This window comes from Chrysochloris asiatica, unplaced genomic scaffold, assembly GCF_000296735.1.
Source record: "Chrysochloris asiatica unplaced genomic scaffold, ChrAsi1.0 scaffold00007, whole genome shotgun sequence".
Classification (NCBI taxonomy): Eukaryota; Metazoa; Chordata; class Mammalia; order Afrosoricida; family Chrysochloridae; genus Chrysochloris; species Chrysochloris asiatica.
The window spans coordinates 6697743-6717792 of record NW_006408525.1 but is presented as its reverse complement, the minus strand read 5'-3'; the positions used below and the strand labels follow the sequence as shown (position 1 = coordinate 6717792).

General features: G+C 36.0%; 1 protein-coding gene across 1 annotated transcript in view; it reads left to right on the top strand.

Moving 5' to 3' along the window:
• USP32 (ubiquitin specific peptidase 32) overlaps window positions 1-20050 on the top strand; it is a 214833-nt gene that overhangs the window by 128208 nt on the left and 66575 nt on the right. Inside the window, exons 6-10 of the mRNA XM_006832353.1 lie at window positions 4331-4462; window positions 7223-7330; window positions 9361-9476; window positions 10067-10129; window positions 15252-15335. Of these exons, the coding sequence (XP_006832416.1) occupies window positions 4331-4462; window positions 7223-7330; window positions 9361-9476; window positions 10067-10129; window positions 15252-15335 (503 nt within the window). The remainder of the gene's footprint in view (window positions 1-4330; window positions 4463-7222; window positions 7331-9360; window positions 9477-10066; window positions 10130-15251; window positions 15336-20050) is intronic.

Genomic DNA, 20050 nt, shown 5'->3' with positions numbered 1-20050 from the left:
CAGGTATTCTGTGTTGTTGTTGGCGGAGCTCTCTGCTATATGTCCACCCGGTCCGCCATCTTGTTTGTTCCTCTTAGCTTCTCACTTTAATATTACTCAATTCTGGGTAATATTATCATGTATATTATTGATGTTAGCTTGCAAATGTTCAATTGAGAAATTTGCTGTCTATACCCAAAAAATGAATAGATCATACAACTTAAAAGTCAGCTCTAGAAACTTGTTTTAATTGGTGACCTTGACCAACTGGTAATTTTCTTCTAAATATGTTTCAAATGTTTCTACATTTCTACTCCAGCAAAAAAATGTTCTTTTCAGGAGATTAATAAACTTTGTTTCTAGCATTGTTTTTAATTGGGAGTTCAGAAAGGCATTTTGTGTGTTCTTATTTCGTGGATTATGTAAACACTAGTTGATCAGAAGTGCTTACTGAGTGAGCATAGAAGTAAGGTCATGCTTTCTGCCTTCCTCGTGGTTTGGAGTCAGATTTTTTTATTTACTAATCAACACTCATGAAAGGCAGCAGTCAAGAAATCAGATGACATGCTGAATTACTGTATTAGACAAATTTACTGCAAAATACTTCTCTGAAGTGTTAAAGAACAAAGATGTCACTTTGAGGACTAAGGTGCGCTTGACCCAAACCATATTATTTTTAGTTGTCTTAGCACTGTAGGCACAAGGTTAGCAGTCCAAATCCTACAGCAGCTCCTCAGAAACCCTTTATAGGGTCACTATGAATTGGAACCTATACAACACTTAACAACATTTGTTAGGGGCCATCGAGTCGGTACAGACCCATAGCGACCTTATGCATAGCAGAACGAAACACCACCTAATCCTGGACCAACCTCACTACTTACTGTTGCCATGCTTGTCCATCGATGCTGCCACTTGGCCAATCCATCTCATCAGGGGTCTTCCTCTTTTTCTCTGACCCTCCACCTTACCAAACATGATATCCTTCTCCAGTGACTGCTCCCTCCTGACAATATGTCCAAAGTATGAGAGGTGAAGTTTGGCCATCTTGGCCTCTAAGGAGTACTCTGGCTGTACTTCTTCCAAAATGGATCTATTGGTTCTTTTGGCAGTCTATGACACTTTCAGTATTCTCCTCCAACACCATAACTCAAAAGCATCAATTCTTGTATGGTTTTCCTTATTCAGTGTCCAGCTTTCTCATGCATATGAGGTTATTGAAAACACGTATACATGTGAAAATTGGACAGTGAATAAGGAAGACTATAGAAAAATCAGTGCATTTGAATTACGATGTTGGCGAAGAATATTCAAAGTACCATGGACTGCCAGATATACAAACAAATCTGTCTTAGAATTACTGCCATAATGTTACCTAGAAACAAGGATGGTGAGACTTCATTTCACATACTTTGGACATATTATCAGGAGGGACCAGTCCCTGGAGAAGGACATCATGCTTGATAAAATGCAGGGTCAGTGAAAAAGAGGATGACCCCCACTGAGTTGGATTGGTACAGTGGCAGCAACAATGGACTCAACTGTAACACCATTTTTCAGGATGGCACAAGACTGGGTCACGTGTTTCATTCTGTTGTGCATAGGGTAGCTGTGAGTTGGAAGAAAGTTTAGAACTTGACAAAGCTGATTTTTTCTAGAATAGAAGAGACTTCTGTTTCACTCTCTCTCCATTTTTCTTCTTTCTCTCCTTTTTTTAAGTTTTAAATGGAGTAGACAGATGTTTAGGAATAGGAAACAGTTTATATTCAAACTCCTGGTTTTTCTCCTTATTGCTACAAATTTAAAATACTCCTTTTAAATAAAACTGAATATTTGAAATAGATGTCATTTTTTTTAATGAAAGCAATATGCTTAAGTAGAAGCTTTATATTTTTTAGAAAATAAATTCCAGTTCCAAATTAGTTGGATCTTTCATAAATATTAATTCATCACAAAGTTGGAATATAATATATACTAATTATTTGGGTGGACAAGAAAGATAATGATACAGTGTGTACTCCTGTACAAAACTCTTACATTCGTTATCATAGTCTTGATTATTTTGCTGCAAGTTCTTAAAAACAAATTTAACCTGTTATTTATAACTATGAGCTAAGACCGTGTATCATGATGTGGTCCGGGAAATAGAGTGAGTCAAAGTGTTGAAAATAAATTTCCCAAGCAACCTAGATCACATTTAATTACATGTAAGTCATATTTAGACTATAGTTATATGAGTATGAAAACATGCAATTGCATGTTTTCCTTTTTCTCTTTTTGGTTACCTACATTTTCAATGTTCTTCATTCAGTAATTTAATAAGAGCAGTAATACACATTTTAATTAAACTAGTTTTTTAGTTGTAATACGAATTTTTAAATAACTGGCAAGAATCAAAATTTGTATGTTGATAATTGTTTTAGGATGATAACATTAATTGTGATAAAGATAATTTCTCTGTTTTCTAGATACTCAATAATTAATTATTTATATAATTAAAGTTCATACATAAAAATTACAAGTACAAGAAAGCATGCCAAATGCTTTAAAAATGCTTTAATAATTTCCATTATACATGTTTTGTTTCCCTTCTGTTTGTAGATTTAAAGCAGCTTTTCAAATATGTATGTTAGTTATATGTTTATTTTGGTAATTGAGCAGAGAAAGAAATATAAAGGACATATTTGAAACTTCTTACATAAAAGGTCACAGTATAGATAGGAATTAATTGTCAGTTGGCTTATCAAGGTCTCCTTTGATTGATATAAAGCAAGGTTTAAGTCTCTAAAAGTTTTTATTACTCAGAATTTGCCTTTTAATTAAGGTTTTACAGTCTTAGTTTTTTAATCTGTGGTGTACTTCTGGTAATGGTTTACTAAAAGATGGTGGTTTTTCCAGTCACAGAACCAATCATATTGGCACTCAGTTCTTCAAAATGATGACTAAGTTGTTTTCAGTAATGATTTGGTTTAAACTAGATGAAACAGATATAGGAGTCAGTATAGTACTTAGGAGCTCTGGTAGCGTAGTGGTTATGAATTGGATTGTGAACCGCAAGGTCAGCAGTTCGAAACTACCAGCTGTTCCGTGGGAGAAAGATGAGGCTCTCTGCTTCCGTAAAGATTTACAGCCTTGGAAACCCTACACAGGGTCACCATGAGTCGGAACCGACTGCACGGCACATTACCACCATCACCATAGTACTTAGCTTTTGAGGCCTGACAAAGTTTATTTTCAGTGATAGCGCAAAGTAGAATTAATGCTTTCTTTTTCTTGTCTTGATTAAGAATTGCATAAAATACATCCCCCCCACCCCACCTTTTCTCTCTCTTTCTGCACACACACACACACACACACGCACACATACACAAGGGGCTTCAAAATGCTCATGGAAAAAATCAAATGAACAGATAATAGAGTTTTTCCACAAACTTTTTGAAGCCCCCTTGTGTACTCTATATAGACTATATTTTTTAAAAAGCAACAACATGCTTTTCCTTTTGAGATTCTGTGAAAACCTCATTTAAGTGATACCATTAAATAAAGTTTTTTACTGACTTACATGTTATTGTTAAGTGTCTTTAGGCCAATTTTACTTGTAAGAGTTTTCTAGATTATAATCTTTTCTTTCTAGCAGGTGGCCCAGCTCTTCTCCCATGGAGCCATTGGGTTCAAACCATCCTTTTGCCTAGCAGTCAACTGCTTAACTGTTGTACCACCAGGCCTCCCTTTTCACATATTACCATCCACCAAATCAGATTAGTAATTAAATCCTGATTTTCCTCTTCCCTATCCCATTTTGAATCATACTGTACTTTATCATTTATTGACTTTCTTAGAATATCCTCTGTCGTGTTTTTTTCTTCCGTTTCTTTACGAAGTATTGTATGTGTAAGGCAGCCATCATATTTACAGAATGAATCAAATTTAGATGCTCTGTTAGGATATTGACAGTCTAGCAGAAGGGAGAGAAGATGTACATAGAAAGTTTAAGTCGAAGATAAATATTGAAAATCATCAAAACTGAGAACAGATAACGTCGTGTTTGAAACCCAAAAGAAGCACCTCAGTTGTGTATTATTTTACGTGTTAAACTTAAACAATGTACTTAATGGGAAATTGCAGATGATTTTCTGACTTTAAAGCTTCTTATTTTTTTGTTAATTTGACTTTTTTTTTTTTACCACTTTAGATCTAATGTATCTTATCTTTGAGAGTTTTGTTTTGGGTCATGGTTGTTTTTAATAATTGAATATTTAATTAAAATGTATCCTTGGAAGTATTATCTAGATGAATTAATTTCCCCAAAGAGAATCTGAGATTTTGTAATCTTGTTTGATTTGATTCTCAGTGGAGGAATCAGACATCATTGATCTGGAGAAACGCTATTGGTTGCTGAAGGCTCAATCCCGGACTGGACGATTTGATCTGGAGACATTTGGCCCATTGGTTTCACCACCTATTCGTCCATCTCTGAGCGAAGGTAGGAATGATTACACTTACAATTGTTCATTGGCAAGCACACCTAAGCTCATCTCTTAGGTGTAGCCAACACATTTTCGAGGCAATACTAGTATAAGTTTGTTGCAAATAATTATATAGTATAGTAGACAACTAAAATGAGAATTAAGATTGTATTCTGTTTTAGGCCTTCACGTTATACCTATGTAACTTTGCATAAAAGAGTCCTGGTCATGCTGTGGTGCTCAGCAGCAAACTGAAAAGTCCATTTTAAACCCTCTAACCACTCTGTGTGAGGAAAGACCTGAAGATCTTCCCCTGTAAAGAATACAGTTTAGGATAGCCTGTGGGGCAATTGTACTGTCCCATAGGACTCCTTGATCGCTGAAAGATGATACAACCTTGATCGCTGAAAGTGAAGAGGACTTGAAATATTTACTTATGAAGATTAAAGAGCACAGCCTTCGATATGGATTGCATCTCAATGTCAAGAAAACAAAAATCCTCACCACTGGACCAATAAACAACATTCTTATCAATGGAGAAAGGATTGAAGTTGTCAAGGACTTCATTCTTCTTGGATCAACTATCAACACTCGCGGAAGTAGCAGTCAAGAGATCAGAAGACGTATTGCACTGGGCAAATCTGCTGCACAGGAACTTTTTAAAGTATTGAAGAGCAGAGATGTCAGCTTGAGGACTAGGGTGCGCCTGACCCAGGCCATTGTGTTTTCAATAGCCTCATATGGATGCGAAAGCTGGACAGTGAATAAAGAGGATCGTAGAAGAATTGATGCCTTTGAGTTGTGGTGTTGGAGGAGAATACTGAGGGTGCCATGGACTGCCAAAAGAACCAATAGATCTGTTTTGGAAGAAGTGCAGCCAGAGTGCTCCTTGGAGGCCAGGATGGCTAAGCTTCGTCTCTCCTACTTTGGACATGTAGTCCGGAGGAAACAATCGTTGGAGAAGGATGTCATGCTGGGTAGGGTGGAGGGTCAGAGAAAAAGAGGGAGACCTCCAACGAGATGGATCGGCCAGGTGGCATCATTGATGGACTCGGGGGTGGCAGCGGTGGTGAGGTTGGCCCAGGATCGAACATTGTTTCGTTCTGCTGTGCATGGAGTCGCTATGAGTCGGTTCCGACTCGATGGCACCTGACAACAACAACAACATAGGACTCCTGGTGTAGCACTGTAGGATAAGCACTGGACTGTTAACTATAACGTTGGTGGTTCACTCCCACCAGCCGCTCTTCAGAAACCCTGTAGAGTCGCTATGAGTCAGAACTGACTTGAGGTCATTTACCAACAGCATGGGGTGGGTATGAATTGGAATTGTACACATCAACAACCTTACATAAATCAGTTTAGCTTTCTGCACATGAATATCTTTGTCAAAATGAGTTTGACTCAGTCAGTGCTATAAAATGTGCTCCAGTAAGGAGCCTCAGTAACCAGTGTAGAGATTTGGTGGTGGTCAAAACTGAATGGGTGGAGCTCCAGATTTCTACATACAATCCTTTTATGTTCTTCAGTCAGACCACCTCTACTTCTTTTCAGTTTTACATACAAAAGATACAATGCTGTATCCCTCCCCCGCAAATAAACAGTTTAGAAACCACTGGACTTAATTTTATCTCTGAGCTGCCTTCTAACTCTCAACTTTGTGACTGCTGTGGCTTTGTTGTTGTGTATAGATAAAGAATACACAAGTGATAACACGGAATCTGAATACCTGATTTCTCATTCCAGTTGTGACCCTTTTTAACTTACCTTAACTTTGGCAAATCACTTAACTAGTACCTTGTGAGCTTTGGTTTTCTAATCTTTAAATTGAGGACACTAGATTAGATTCTTGGAATACATGGTTTGTATCCTTCAGATTCTAGGGTATTTCAAAAGTGCTGTCTGGGATACCAGAACAGATAGAGCTTGGGCCACCACCAGTTTCAACAGTGCAGTTGTGTTTTTACCTTTTCAGACTTAGAGACTGATATATCATTTCTTTTGTGTATGTTGGGGGTAGGGTAGGGGATCAGTCCAGTTCCTTTTTTCTTGTGTTTTTTGTTTGTTTGTTTTTCATTTAGAAATCACAAAATTAGTTTATATATTCCCTTTCATCTCTGGGATTTAAAATATTGATATGCAAAATTTTAACTTTCACAAAGAAGTCAGTTTAATAGACTTATCTCTTCCACTCATATTGTTACTTTTCTTTGCTTCATGGAAGAACTTAATGGAAGCTTTTTAATAACATTACAATGTATCTTTGAGTTTTCACTTAATAAGCAGCTCAACTTTTTTTCCTTTTACTTTACTAAGAACCTATGTTACAATTTGTGAACACTTTAGGAGGTCATATTGTTATTTATCAATTACTATTTTTTTATTTATTATTGTAATTTTTGACTGTTAGAATTAATATAAGATAGAGGCATGCCCAGGTACTGCTGGAAGAAAGATGAGGCTTTCTGCTCTCATAAAAGATTCACAGCCTTAGGAACCCTATACCGGCTTGCTGTGAGTGGGAACCGATTTGGTGGTACATAATCACCAACCACCATAGAATAGTTCAAGGATAATTTCTGCAAGGATACTAAGTTTTAGTTATAATTATGCCAAGAGGAAAAGAAAACCATACTCCTGAGACAGCAGAAACTACTGATAAACAGTCTTTTTATTCCAGAGTTTAGGGGGAGGAGTTATGCTTCCTTTCATAAGCATGACAGAATTAATATTAAGAAGCTTATTAACTGTGGTTTATGGTGTCTTTTATTTTACAGGTTTATTTAATGCTTTTGATGAAAATCGTGACAATCACATAGATTTTAAGGAGATATCCTGTGGGTTATCAGCCTGTTGCAGGGGACCCCTGGCTGAAAGACAAAAATGTAAGTGTGTTAAACATTGTCACATAGATTGCAAATTGTGCAGAGAAAAACAACATTTTTATGTGGATGGCTATCTGTGCATTGAGGCTTGAATTTTCATAACTTTGCCAGATTGACAGATACTATCTTCTGTTGTGGTTTTACTAAGGTCAGTTTAAGGAATCAGTCATCTAGTTTTTACTGTAGAGTAGTGTGGGATCTTTGCTATAAATAATGGAGGTTGATTTTCCTGAGGAGTTTGAAGTTCATGATAAATAAGCCAAATAAACCATGATGGGCACGAAATTTTTAAAATGTAGGGAATATTTTCTGGTCAGCTATTTAGAGCATTTTGTGTCAGACATAATTTGAAATTAGATCATTTTTTGTCACTTGCATACTTTAATGTTTTATTGGAAAAATGAAATTTATGAGCAAAACGTAATTAAATACTAAAATGGTACTTTTAACCTAACTACAATGTTATTATAGCATCATTTAGTAAGTATATTTCATTACTAACCCTAAACAATACTAAACTATCTACAATGTTGTTATGTTGTTGTTGTTAAGTGCCGTCGAGTCGGTTCCGACCCATAGCGACCCTGTACAGGGTTTCCGAGGGTGTAAATCTTTACGGGAGTAGAAAGCCTCATCTTTCTCCCGCGGAGCCGCTGGTAGTTTCGAACCACTGACCTTAAGGTTCGCAGCCCGATTCGTAACCACTACGCTACCAGAGCTCCTGACAATGTTATTATAGCATCATTTAAATTAGTACATTTCATTACTAACTCTAAACAATATTTGAAAAAATGAAGCCATTTGCATTTAATTAGAACCTAACTTACACAGATTTATTCGTGTCATTTTCTTGGTATCTTTTAAAACACATCTTCACAAATGTCTATTTCAGGTACGGTATTTGGTATTTTTATCTTATTTAGTAATATTATCCCATACAGTCAGTGATTGAATAGCATTATTATATTTTGGAAATGTATAATACAGATAATTTTTTAAATCTTCAAAATTCAGGTTTCATTTTTAAATTTTCTGATGTTGTACCATTACTCCTTCTTGGCTTTCTGCTTGATTATTGTTGTTGTTGTTAAGTGCCATCAAGTAGGTTCCGGCTCATAGGGACTCTGTATAGGGTTTCCTAGAAGTGACTGGCGTATTTGAACCACTGACCTTGAGATTCAAATGACCTTGAGGACCACTACATTATCCCACAGTTCACACCAGGACTCCAATTATTAAATCTTATTTAAGTGTTAACCTGGATCTAAAATAAAGATTTATTCAACATTTCACCTTGAACTATATTTAAGCAAAGCAATTTTCTTCATTAAAGTTCTAATGTTAAGAGGCTGGCATCTCTGCTTCTCAGTTGAAATTAATTATTGCCCTTTACAAACATCTTATTTTAAATTTTATTTTTTTACAGAAGAACTTATAGGGATTAAAAACTAGAATAATTCACATGGAGTTAGTTAGCAAGTGCTAACTTTCTAACTCTTAGCTTGTTGTATATGAACTTGACTGAAGAATTTAATGTGTACAAACAGTTATATTAACTAATACGTTAGTTACATCAGAGTGGCAAAGCAAAAGCAGGCTATCTTTACACTGAAATGTTGTTATAGATTCTTAATATAGAGGGAATATCTCCAGCATTATTTTAAAAAACCTGTTTTTTAATATTAGAAATTAATTTAAGGATTTGAATTACCTCCTCAAAACCTGTGAGGTATTGTGACATGGCCCTTTCTGGTTTGCTAGTAATTTAGCTCTAGATGTAACTGAAAGATAGTGTACCCCAACCTGGATCATCTGTAGAAAGATCGGTCTATGAAATATGTACAGAAAGTCCTTCAAAGTCAAGGGACTTTGATATCATATAAACTGCTCAACACGAGAATTTAATCCAGAATACACTTGTTTTAGAAAGAAAGTAGTTATACTAATGTAGCTTCTAGTAAAACGTATTGCACCTCAAAATATTAAAACAGTTTCCCCTATAAGAGTTTGTTTTTGTTTGTTTTCATTAGTTTGCTTCAAGGTGTTTGATATTGACCGTGATGGCGTTCTCTCCAGGGTTGAACTGAGAGGTATGGTGGTTGCACTTTTAGAGGTCTGGAAGGACAACCGCACTGATGTTATTCCTGTAAGTTCTGAGTATACATATTTTATTGCATGTAAATTCACAATTGAAAAAGAAAGAGAGTGGGGAATTTTTTTTTCTTAAGGAAGATATGCTAACTGCTTTTAGTTACTGTCTTAGTCTATTTTAAATGTCCATGTGGTGTTGGTGGTCGGGTGCTGTGGAATTACTTCCGACTCATAGCGACCCTGTACAGGGTTTCTGAGGCTGTAAATCTTTACGGGAACAGAAAGCCTTATCTTTCTGTCACAGAACTGACTGACTGGTAGTTTTGAACTGCTGACCTTGAGGTGAGCAGCCCAACTCATAAATGCTATGCTACCAGAGCTCCTTATGTTCACAGATGATGCAAAATTGGGAAAGAGTTTAATTTGTTTTGGTCTAGAAAATATAGTAAGTTAAACTTACTGTGCAAAGTAGGAATGAAACAGGAAAATTGTCTTAATTTTTAAAGCAAATATTAGAATCAGTTATGCTAATTTTTATAGGAAGGAAAAAAAAAACTGACCAAAATACAATATACTTTGGCCATTGAATAATAAAAATGTTATCCACTCTTTTCTAATTAGTCCTCTGGATTGCTATTTTTAAAGGAACTGCACATGGATCTCTCTGACATTGTAGAAGGCATATTGAATACACATGATACCACAAAGGTGAGTCTAACAAAGACTAGTTTATGCTTTTTAAAAATACCATGCACTTTGAGTTGGGATGTGTACTGTGTATACAAGTTGAATGTCTTTTCTGCATCATATTCACTAAGTAATCTTTAGGGTCTGTGATTAAAATGTCTCCCATATTTCTCTAAGGACAACTCACCCCATCTTTAAAAAACTCTATTAAATATAAGATATGTAAAAGCATTATAAGCCTATGCTAGCCATTTTATAAGAAGTAGACAAAAAATAGAAGGAATACACAGTCACTGTACCAAAAAGAATTGGTCAGCATTTAGCCATTTTAGGAGGTAGTCTATGATCAATAACCAATCATACTGAAGGAAGAAATCTTAAACTACAATGAAGATGTTGGCAAAAACAAGGCTCCAGGCATTGATAGAATACCAACTGAGACGTTTCAACAAGTGGATGCAATGCTGGAAGCACTCCCTTGTCTACGCTAAGACATTTGGAAGACATCTGTCTGTCAGTCGTCTGGAAGAAATCCATATTGTGCTCGCTCCAAAGAAAGATGATCCAACAAAATGTGGACATTTTCTAATAATTTCACATGCAAGTAAAACTTTGCTGAAGATGATTAAAAAATAATTGCAGCAGTACACACATCAACAGGGAACTGCCAGAAATTCAAGCTGGATTCAGAAGGGAGTATGCAATGAGAGATACCATTACTGATGATAGATGTATCTTAGCTGAAAAGAGAGGTTACAAGAAAGGTGTTTGTCTGTTTTATTGACTATGCAAAGGCATTTGTGTGGATCGTAAGTTATAGATAACTGCGAAGAATGGGAATTCCAGAACACTTAGTTGTGATTATGCAGAACCTATATATAGACTAAGAGGCAGTCATTTGAACAGAACAAGGACACTGCTTGACTTAAAATTAGGAAAAGTGTTTAAAATCAGTTAGAATGCTGAGCAAATAATCTGAGAAGCTATACTATATAAAGAAGAATACAGCATCAGAATTGGTGGGAGACTCATTAACACCTATGATTTGCAAGTAACACAACCTTCCTTGCTGAAAGTGAAGAGGACCTGAAGCACTTACTGATGAAGATCAAAGAGCCTGCAGTATGGATTGTAGCTCAACATAAAACAAATTCTCACAACTAAGTTCTGGTAATGATCAACATATTGAGCAAAAGAAGTCACACAAAGGTATACATACTATATGATTCCATTTATGTGGATGTCCAAAAACAGACAAAACTAGCAAAATGTAATAGAAATCAGAATAATGATTTCAAGAGTAGAGGGATTAACTAGGAAAGAACGTGAGGATCTAGTTTTTTTCTCTCCTGGAATTTTAGTCCTTGATTATTCATTGTAAAATTCCATAATGAATTGAACTTGATCAGAGCCTGTCTATAAGTAATACTCCACATGTTCCTCTTTGCCACCTATATTTGAGATATAAGCATGATGTGGCAGAGTTGCAGATCCTCTGGATTTTTAAGTAATTGAGTAAAATAATACAATTAAATATTATTCTAAATATGTGAGTGTAAGGGACTAATACTGTTGGGTGCCATTGAGTCGGTTCCAACTCAGAAGACCCTACGTACACCGTAATAAAACCTTGTCTGCACCTGCACCGCCCTCACAGTTGTAGCTGTGTTTGAGCTCATTGTTGCAGCTACTATGTCAGTTCATTTTGTTGTGGGTCTTCATCTTTTTCACTGATCCTCTACCAAGCATGATGTGTTTCTCCAGCTACTGGTCCTTCCTAATAACATACCAAAAGTACAATGAGACTTAAGTCTTGCCATCTACAATTCTAAAAAGCATTCTGGCTGTGCTTATTCCATGTAAGATTTTACTCTTTTTGCACTCTGTGATATATTCGGTATCCTTTGCCAACACCATCATTCAAAGGCATCAATTCTTCTTCGGTCTTCCTTATTCATCATCCAGCGTCTGCATGCGTATGAGGCAATTAAAAAGACCGTGACTTGCACCAGGCACACCTTAGTCCTCAAAGTGATACCTTTGCGCTGTAAAACTTTAAAGAGGTCTTTTGCTATAGATTTCCCCAGTGCAGTACTTCATTTGTTTTCTTGATTGCTGCTTCCATGGGCATTGATTGTGGATACAAGTAAAATTAAAGCCTCAACAATTTAGTCTTTTTGCATTTATTGTCATGTTTCTTGTTGGTTCACTTGTGGGGATTGTTTTATGTTGAGGTGTAATCCATACTGAAGGCTGTAGTCTTTGATCTTCATCAGTAAGTGCTTGAAATCCTCTTAGCTTTCAGCAAGCAAGGTTGTATCATCTGCACATCACACGCTGTTAATGAGTCTTCCTCCAATCCTGACAATCAGATTCTTCAGATAGTCTAGCTTCTTGGATTATCTGTTCAGCATATAGATTGAATAAGTATTATATAAATGAGTATTATAAATATGGGAGAGTAAAAGGATACACTGTTATCAATGGTAAAATAAACTATTCTGTGTTTTATGTTTTTAAAATTGAATACTGTTATATATTCCATTCAGGAGTCCTAGTGTGGCACTGTGGATTAATGCACTGGACTGCAAAGTCAATTGAACTGCAAAGTTGGTGGTTCAGGCTCACCAGCCACTCCTCAGAAACCCTATACAGGGTCGCTATGGGTCGGAATCAACTTGACAGTACTTAACAACAAATGCCATTCTGCAACTTTTTTTAAAATTTAACAATAAACATGCTTATAAATTTCACAAAAGCTTATTTATAATCATCTGTGTGCTAAAAGGTTTGTTAATCATCATCTATGTGGAGTCCTGGTGTGGCACCATGGATTAATGGGCTGGACTGCAAAGTCCATTTGATCTACAAGGTCGACAGTTCAAACTCACCAGCCATTCCTCGGAAACCCTACACAGGTTACTATGAGTTGGAACTGACTCAACAGCACTTCACAACAACATGTGCTATAAAGCAACCTAGTGTGATGTGTTATAGTGTAAGCACTGGACTGCTAACCGCAGAGTCAGCAGTTGAAACCCACCACCTGATCTGAGGGAGAAAGATGAGGTTTTCTGCGTCCATAAAGATATATAGCCTCTGAAACGCTATACAGGGTCAGAATTAACTCAGTGGCAATGGATTGTGTTTTTTTGTTTGTTTGATTGTGTGCTATAAAATAACATATATAGAAGTTTTATTCTTGGCCTTTCGGCTTCTGTATATTATTTTTTATAAATATGCTATCATTTATTCCTGTATAATCTTAAACCAAATTGTTATAGTCAAAGAGCTATTTTCAAAGGCGAGGTGAATACTAAAAATGGGTGGTTTGAAGTTCTGATAACACTGTAGTGGGAAAGGCACATACATGTCTCTTAGTCAGAGCTTTTTGGGCTATCATGCATTACAGGACCAGATGTTTTCAACTTCTCGTACTAAATTTGAAAAAAATCTTCAAACGACTTCCTTTTCATTGTAGGTGAAGCAGCAATTTAAAATAGTGAGCATGTTGAGAAAGATTCTATAATCCAGTGTCAGCCATATTCTAAAGTGGTTTGTCTACTCCCTCTACCTGCCTTCTACTTTTTGAAAGTGGTCTTATTTATTTGTGTGTGGGGAAAAAACAACAAGAAATTGGAGGTTTTGTCTTCTCTTCTTGGAAGGTTATTTCTACACCTGATTTGGAAGGATTTTTTTTTATTATTTAATACTTCACATCTCTGTTGTTAGATTATAGACAGTTGAAATACACATATATATGAAGGGGATTCAATATGTTAATGGAAAAAAATTCGTTATCTTTTAATTCCACTTTTTCTACAAACTTTCTGAAGTCCATTCATACTTAAGGGATTCCGAAAGTCAGTTTTTCTTTATCTTAAAAAAAAATAAATGATTATTGTATCCTTTGTTAATAGCTTTCCTTGTTAACACTACTATCATATTTGAGATATAAAAGAAAATGAAAGTAAACAGTATTAATATTGTTTTCTTATCATTATATGGAGTCCTGGTATAGTGCTGTAAGATAAGCACTGGACTGCTCATCTCAAGGTTGGTGTTTCAAACCCTCTAGCCACTCCCCAGAAACCCTCCATAGGGTTCCTGTGAGTCAGAACCAGCTTGACGGCACTAACCAAAAAAAAAAAAAAAATTAAATACTAATAGCTAATAACAGTATCATTCACCTTGGATTGGAGCATGAAATATATTGGCTTTTATGTGTAATTTTTGGTACACTTTGATACTACAATAATACTTTTATTCAATTTACATAAGTAATATTTAATTGTATTCTGGGAAAACATATTCATTTTTTTTATATATGTTTGTTGTTATTGTTGTCAAGTACTGTTAAATAAGTTCCAACTCATAGTGACCCTGCATAGGGCTTCTTCCAAGGAGCATCTGGTAGGTTTGAACCAGTAACATTGCAATTAGCTGTATAGTGCTTATCCTACAGCATCACACTAGGACTCACTATATATATATATATTGTTGTTGTTGTTGTTGTTAAGTGCCATCGTGTTGGTTCTGACTAATATCAACCCTGTATAAGGTTTCTGAGGTGTAGCTGGTGGGTTTGAACTGCTGACACTGTGGATCACAGTCCAGTGTTGATTCTACAGTGCCACACCAGGAGTCCTAATATATCATTGTGTTGTTAAGTGCCATCGAGTTGGTTCCGACCCATAGCGACCCTTTATAGGGTTTCTGAGGAGCAGTTGGTGAGCTTAAACTGCCAGCTTTGCAGTTCAAAGAGACTTTGCAGTCCCACGCATTAACTCACAGTGCCACACCAGGATAAAGTAACCCTTGATATAGAAGTTACTGTGAGTTTTTTCCTGTTCTTATTAGTAAAAGGAGATTATTGATGACAAGTAGTCCCAGTTACCATTAGCTGTTCTAACAGAGTTCCAACTGGCATTTGTATAAGCTTTGTCACTTTCAAACTTGGATTGGCTGACCTACTTTTCAGATAAACATAGAATCTATTGAGAATTATTTGTGTATCTTTAGAAAATTATTTAAAAATTAAATTTAGATCGCTGTAAATTTAATCACCCAGCATTTATTTCCAATGCTGTAAGAAATGTGGACACATTCTTGACACAAAATGAATGTTTTTTTCTCTTTTTAGATGGGCCATCTTACTCTGGAAGACTATCAGATCTGGAGTGTGAAAAATGTTCTTGCCAACGAATTTTTGAATCTCCTTTTCCAGGTATGCTTATGGTGTATGACAGGTACCAGTAGTACTGTATCATTTGTTACATAGGAGCAGAGTTATTACATCTATGTCTCACGTTGATATTATTTTCTTAACATTGGCTCATTGCTAGGCTGTAAAACCATGACTAATTACAGAGAGAGCAACATTATTATGTATAACACCTGAGAGATGGTAAGATACAGCTTTAGTGCCTGCTGAGGCTTCTCAGAATCATGACAAGGGAAGTGGGAAGCATCGTGTATTTGATTATTTGTTTATCTTAGCACTTGTGGAAAGCTGCATGTAGATACACAGAGAACAATTTAAATTTTTAAAGCGATCATAATTTGCTGTTTTTCTTCATTGTTACCTTTTTTAAAGGTCTGTTCTGAGGAATTAGGCAGTGTGACTGGAAAGATAACATAAAAAGTCAGCTGTAAAAATTTCCAGGTGTACAGTGTTCCCAGTTAGTAGGTTTAACTACAAGGCTGTCTCTTAGTCTTTGTTCTTTAGACGGTCTGAGAAAGATTTGACGGGCAAAGAAAGTAGAGAAGCTGCCAGGAGTGAACATTAAGTGCTTGCCAGATTTTAAACTATTTTACTGTCATTTTCTTGTTCCATTTTTTTAAGCATAATTAAAGTTTTCATAGTTCTTCATAGTTAAGCTTATTTAATAGTGGCATTTTAATTTCTCCTTATTTTCCTTCCCTTAGAAAAACACTCCTATAAAGATCAGATAGTTTGGTATCTTTTATCTTTCATGGTCTTTCTTTTTAAATAAAAAAGGATTCATCTGTGTCAGCTATATTAGAATAACTTAGAAATTGGTCTCTGCCTGACAGCCAAAGACTAATTATTACAAATTTGACCCTTATGTAACCTGATATGCCTACAATGTCCATTTAAATCAGTCAGTTGCTTCACTTTCAGCTTCTAGCAATGATTCAAATTGATTGCAGTATAAATTATGTACAAAAGTAATATAAATCATCACTATAAACTGAATCAACTTGCTTGGTAAAATGGGGATTTAGCAGCTGATTTCATCTCATTTAAATAATACCCTTACTAGTGTGTTCTGTAGACTTTTACTCTAGGCTTGCTTTTGTTCTTGTGTGCTTTTGTCGAACTTGACAGGCTGATTTTAAATGTGCGAAGGGCCAAAAGATCATATTGAAGAAGAACAGAGAGGACTTACTGTACCAGATATTATGACTTATTATCAAGTGACCATAGTTAAGACCATGAGAGAAAGATGAGGCAAACATTTAAAGCCTTGGAAACCCTATACAGGGTCGCTATGAATCGGAACCGACTCGATGGCACACACAACAACTGCCATAGTTAAGACAATGTGATATTTGCATAAAATTAGACCAGTGGAACAGAATATAGAATCCTTACATGTACCCAGATATACACGATCACTTAATTTATGACAAAGATGACAATGCAATAAAGAAGGGAAAGGGGTGTTCATTAAATGGTGCTGCATCAGTTGGTGTCCTCCTGTCATATACAAAAGTTAATTCCATGTAGATTATAGACATAAATATGAAAGGTAAAGTTAGACTTCTTCACCAAATTAATTAAGAACTTTTATAGAGATTCCACTGAGGGTGAAAAACCACAGAGTGGAAGAAGATAGGTGCAACCTAAGACTTGTATCTACTGCATGTAAAAAAGAAAAATAATTACAAAAAAATACAAAATCCCAATATAAAAGTGTCTAAAAGACTTGGACAGAAAATTACCTGTTCAAGACTGAACAAGTATTCACAAAAGGTAGTATCAAAATAGCTAATGAATTTATGAAAATGACTAGCCTCGTTAGTCACCATGGATATACATATTGAAACCACAATTGAAATACTATTGGGCATCTACCAGAATGGTTATGTAATTAGTAATGTGCAGTGTTGGTGAGGATAATGAGCAGCTGGAACTCTTAAAGATTGCTAATGGGAATATAAATTGGTAGAGCCACTTTGGAAAAATTTTTGGCAATATTTATGAAAGTTGATTAATGTATGCCCTGTGACTCAAAGTCTACCCTACGTGTACACCTGTAAAAACTTGTACACATGTGTACCAACAAAGATAGTAGTATGTTCTTACAAGCACTATTGTTAATAGTCAAAGATAGAAAATACCCCAAATATCTGTCAACATTGTTGTAGTTCTGTCAAGTGAGTTCCAACTCATAGCAACCCAATATTGGGTTTCCATGGAGCTACTGGTGCATTTGAACTGCTGACCTTGTGATTCCAAACCGACCTTGTGGTATTGCGCTTATCCTCCAGCACCACACCAGGGGACTCCCTGTCAACATTAGATGAGTTAATAAATTGTGACATGCATCAATAGTGAAATACTGCTCAGGGAGAACATCCCCTCCTGCTCTGGGTTTAGGCTGTTCTGAGCAACTCTCATAAAATAAAGGAACAAAAATGAGCCCTGTCACCCAAAGTCGGAGACTTGGTTAGTTAAAGGTGGAATTTAAGTGAGAATTATGTCCATCCCAATAATAAATAGGAGCTACTGCTGAGTTTGAACTGCCGACCTTAGGATTCAAACCAACCTTGTGGTCCTGTGCTTATCCTACAGTGCCACACCAGGACTCCCTTTCAACATTAGATGAATAAATAAATTATGGAAACCTTATATTGGGTTGCTATGAGTCAGAACTCACTCAACAGCACTTAACAACTACAGCAACAATATTGACAGATAGTTGGCTGTTTCCTGTCTTTGACTATAACAGTAGTGCTTCTAAGAACATACAACTATGTCTTTTGGTGTACATGTAGGGTAGACTTTATATAGGAAATGCATGGTTTAAAAAAAAAAAAGAAAGAAAGAAAGAAATGAACTAATGATACACACAACAACATAGGTGAGTCTTACAAACATAATATTGAATGGAAAATATCAGACCCCAAAACCAGTTTACCATGATAGAAGTCAAGTCAAGTTTGTTGAGTTGGTTCTGACAGAGACCTGTACAGGGTTTCCTAGAAACACTGGTGGGTTTTGACAGCCAACCTTGTGGTAACAAACAGTTCAGTGCTTATCATATAGCGCCCTACCAGGACACCTCTGAGATGTTAAGAATGTACATTTTCTTGGTTGGGTGATAGTTACAGAGTTATGGCTACTTTGTAAAAAGTCACTGAGTTTAGGATTTGTACACCTTTATTAAATTTCAATAAGCACAGTTAAATCTTAACAAATAAGCTTAACAAATAAATCTCAAAAACCCATTGTCAATAGGACAGTAGATAAATCATGGTGTATTCTAACAGTGGAATATTGCTCAACAATAAAAAGGAACGAGCTACTGATAGAAATGTGGATGAATCTGAAAACTACCATGTAGGTCACTGTTATGTAAATTTACTTCAGAAGGTAAACCTGTAAACAGATATTAAACTCCAGCAAATAATACAAATAAATGCTATGTTGTTTCTAGAGGCAGTTAGCTATACACTCCTGTAGGAAAGGCTGTACTGGTGTCTACAATTTACTTTAACATGCATCCAAAAAATAAGAGGGTTGATGAATGAATTGAGAAATAGATGCAGGCTTAGTAGTGTATTAATGTTGAAATCAGGGCAATGAATATGAGTGCTTACTATAAAATTCTTTCAATCTTTCTGTATGTTTAAAAATTTTCATGTTAAAATGCTATCAAATCTTCTGTGATGACATTTAGGGGATGCAAATGAATGAAGGATCAATAAGCTTTACAAAGCACGTTCAGCATTGGTAGTAACAATTTTTCTCAATTTGCATTGCATTCAAGCTCATCAGGGATAGGGAAGCTTTTTCCTTTTTTGTTGTTTTTTATTAACTTTTTATTGTGAATTGAGTGAAGGATTACACAACAGATCATCAGTTTCACATTCAACCATAAACTTTGTAGTGAACCATACACTTTGTTTTAGTACACAGTTGTAATCCCCTTCATGTACCCACTGTTTAACAGCATTTACTTCTATTACCCTACACCGGGTCGCTATGGATCGGAATCGACTCGATGGCAACAACAACAACAACAAACCATTTAGTTGGGAGTCTTGCTGTAGTGCTGCGGGTTAATGAGCTGGTCTGCAAAGTTGGTTTGAACCACAAGGTCAGTGGTTCAAGCTCACCAGCCACTCCGCAAACATCCTATACAGCATCACTCGGAACTGATTCCAGGACATTTAACCTCAACAACAAACCCTTTAGCTCATGAGTTCCTTTTGTTTGTGGATTTTCTTGTCATTTTCATTTCTGTTGTGTTAATGTTTACTAAATCTTTCTGATATTCCTCTTTTTTTATTTTTATGTGCAGATGTATTCTTTTTGTTTGAGTTCCTTGTTGTTGTTAAGTGCCATCAAGTCGGTTCTGACTCAGAGTGACCCTGTATAGGGTTTCCAAGGAGCAGCTGGTGAGTTTGAACTGCCAGCCTGGTGGTTCAAACAGATCTCGCGGGTCGAGTACTTATCCTTAGTGCCTCATTTATTAATTTTTTTCCTTGCTTAAAACAGTGATTTATCTGGAAATCTACTTGACTTCCTTGCCTTTAGAAGTTCTGCATCTATACTTTCTCTCTTTGCTTTGTAGTTGACTTCATTATACATTGATGTCTCTGGTCCCCTGTTTTAAGTCCTGTAGGTTTGTTTTACTTTAAATACTTCCAGTTCTGGTATGGCGCTGTGGGTTAATGTGCCAGACTTGA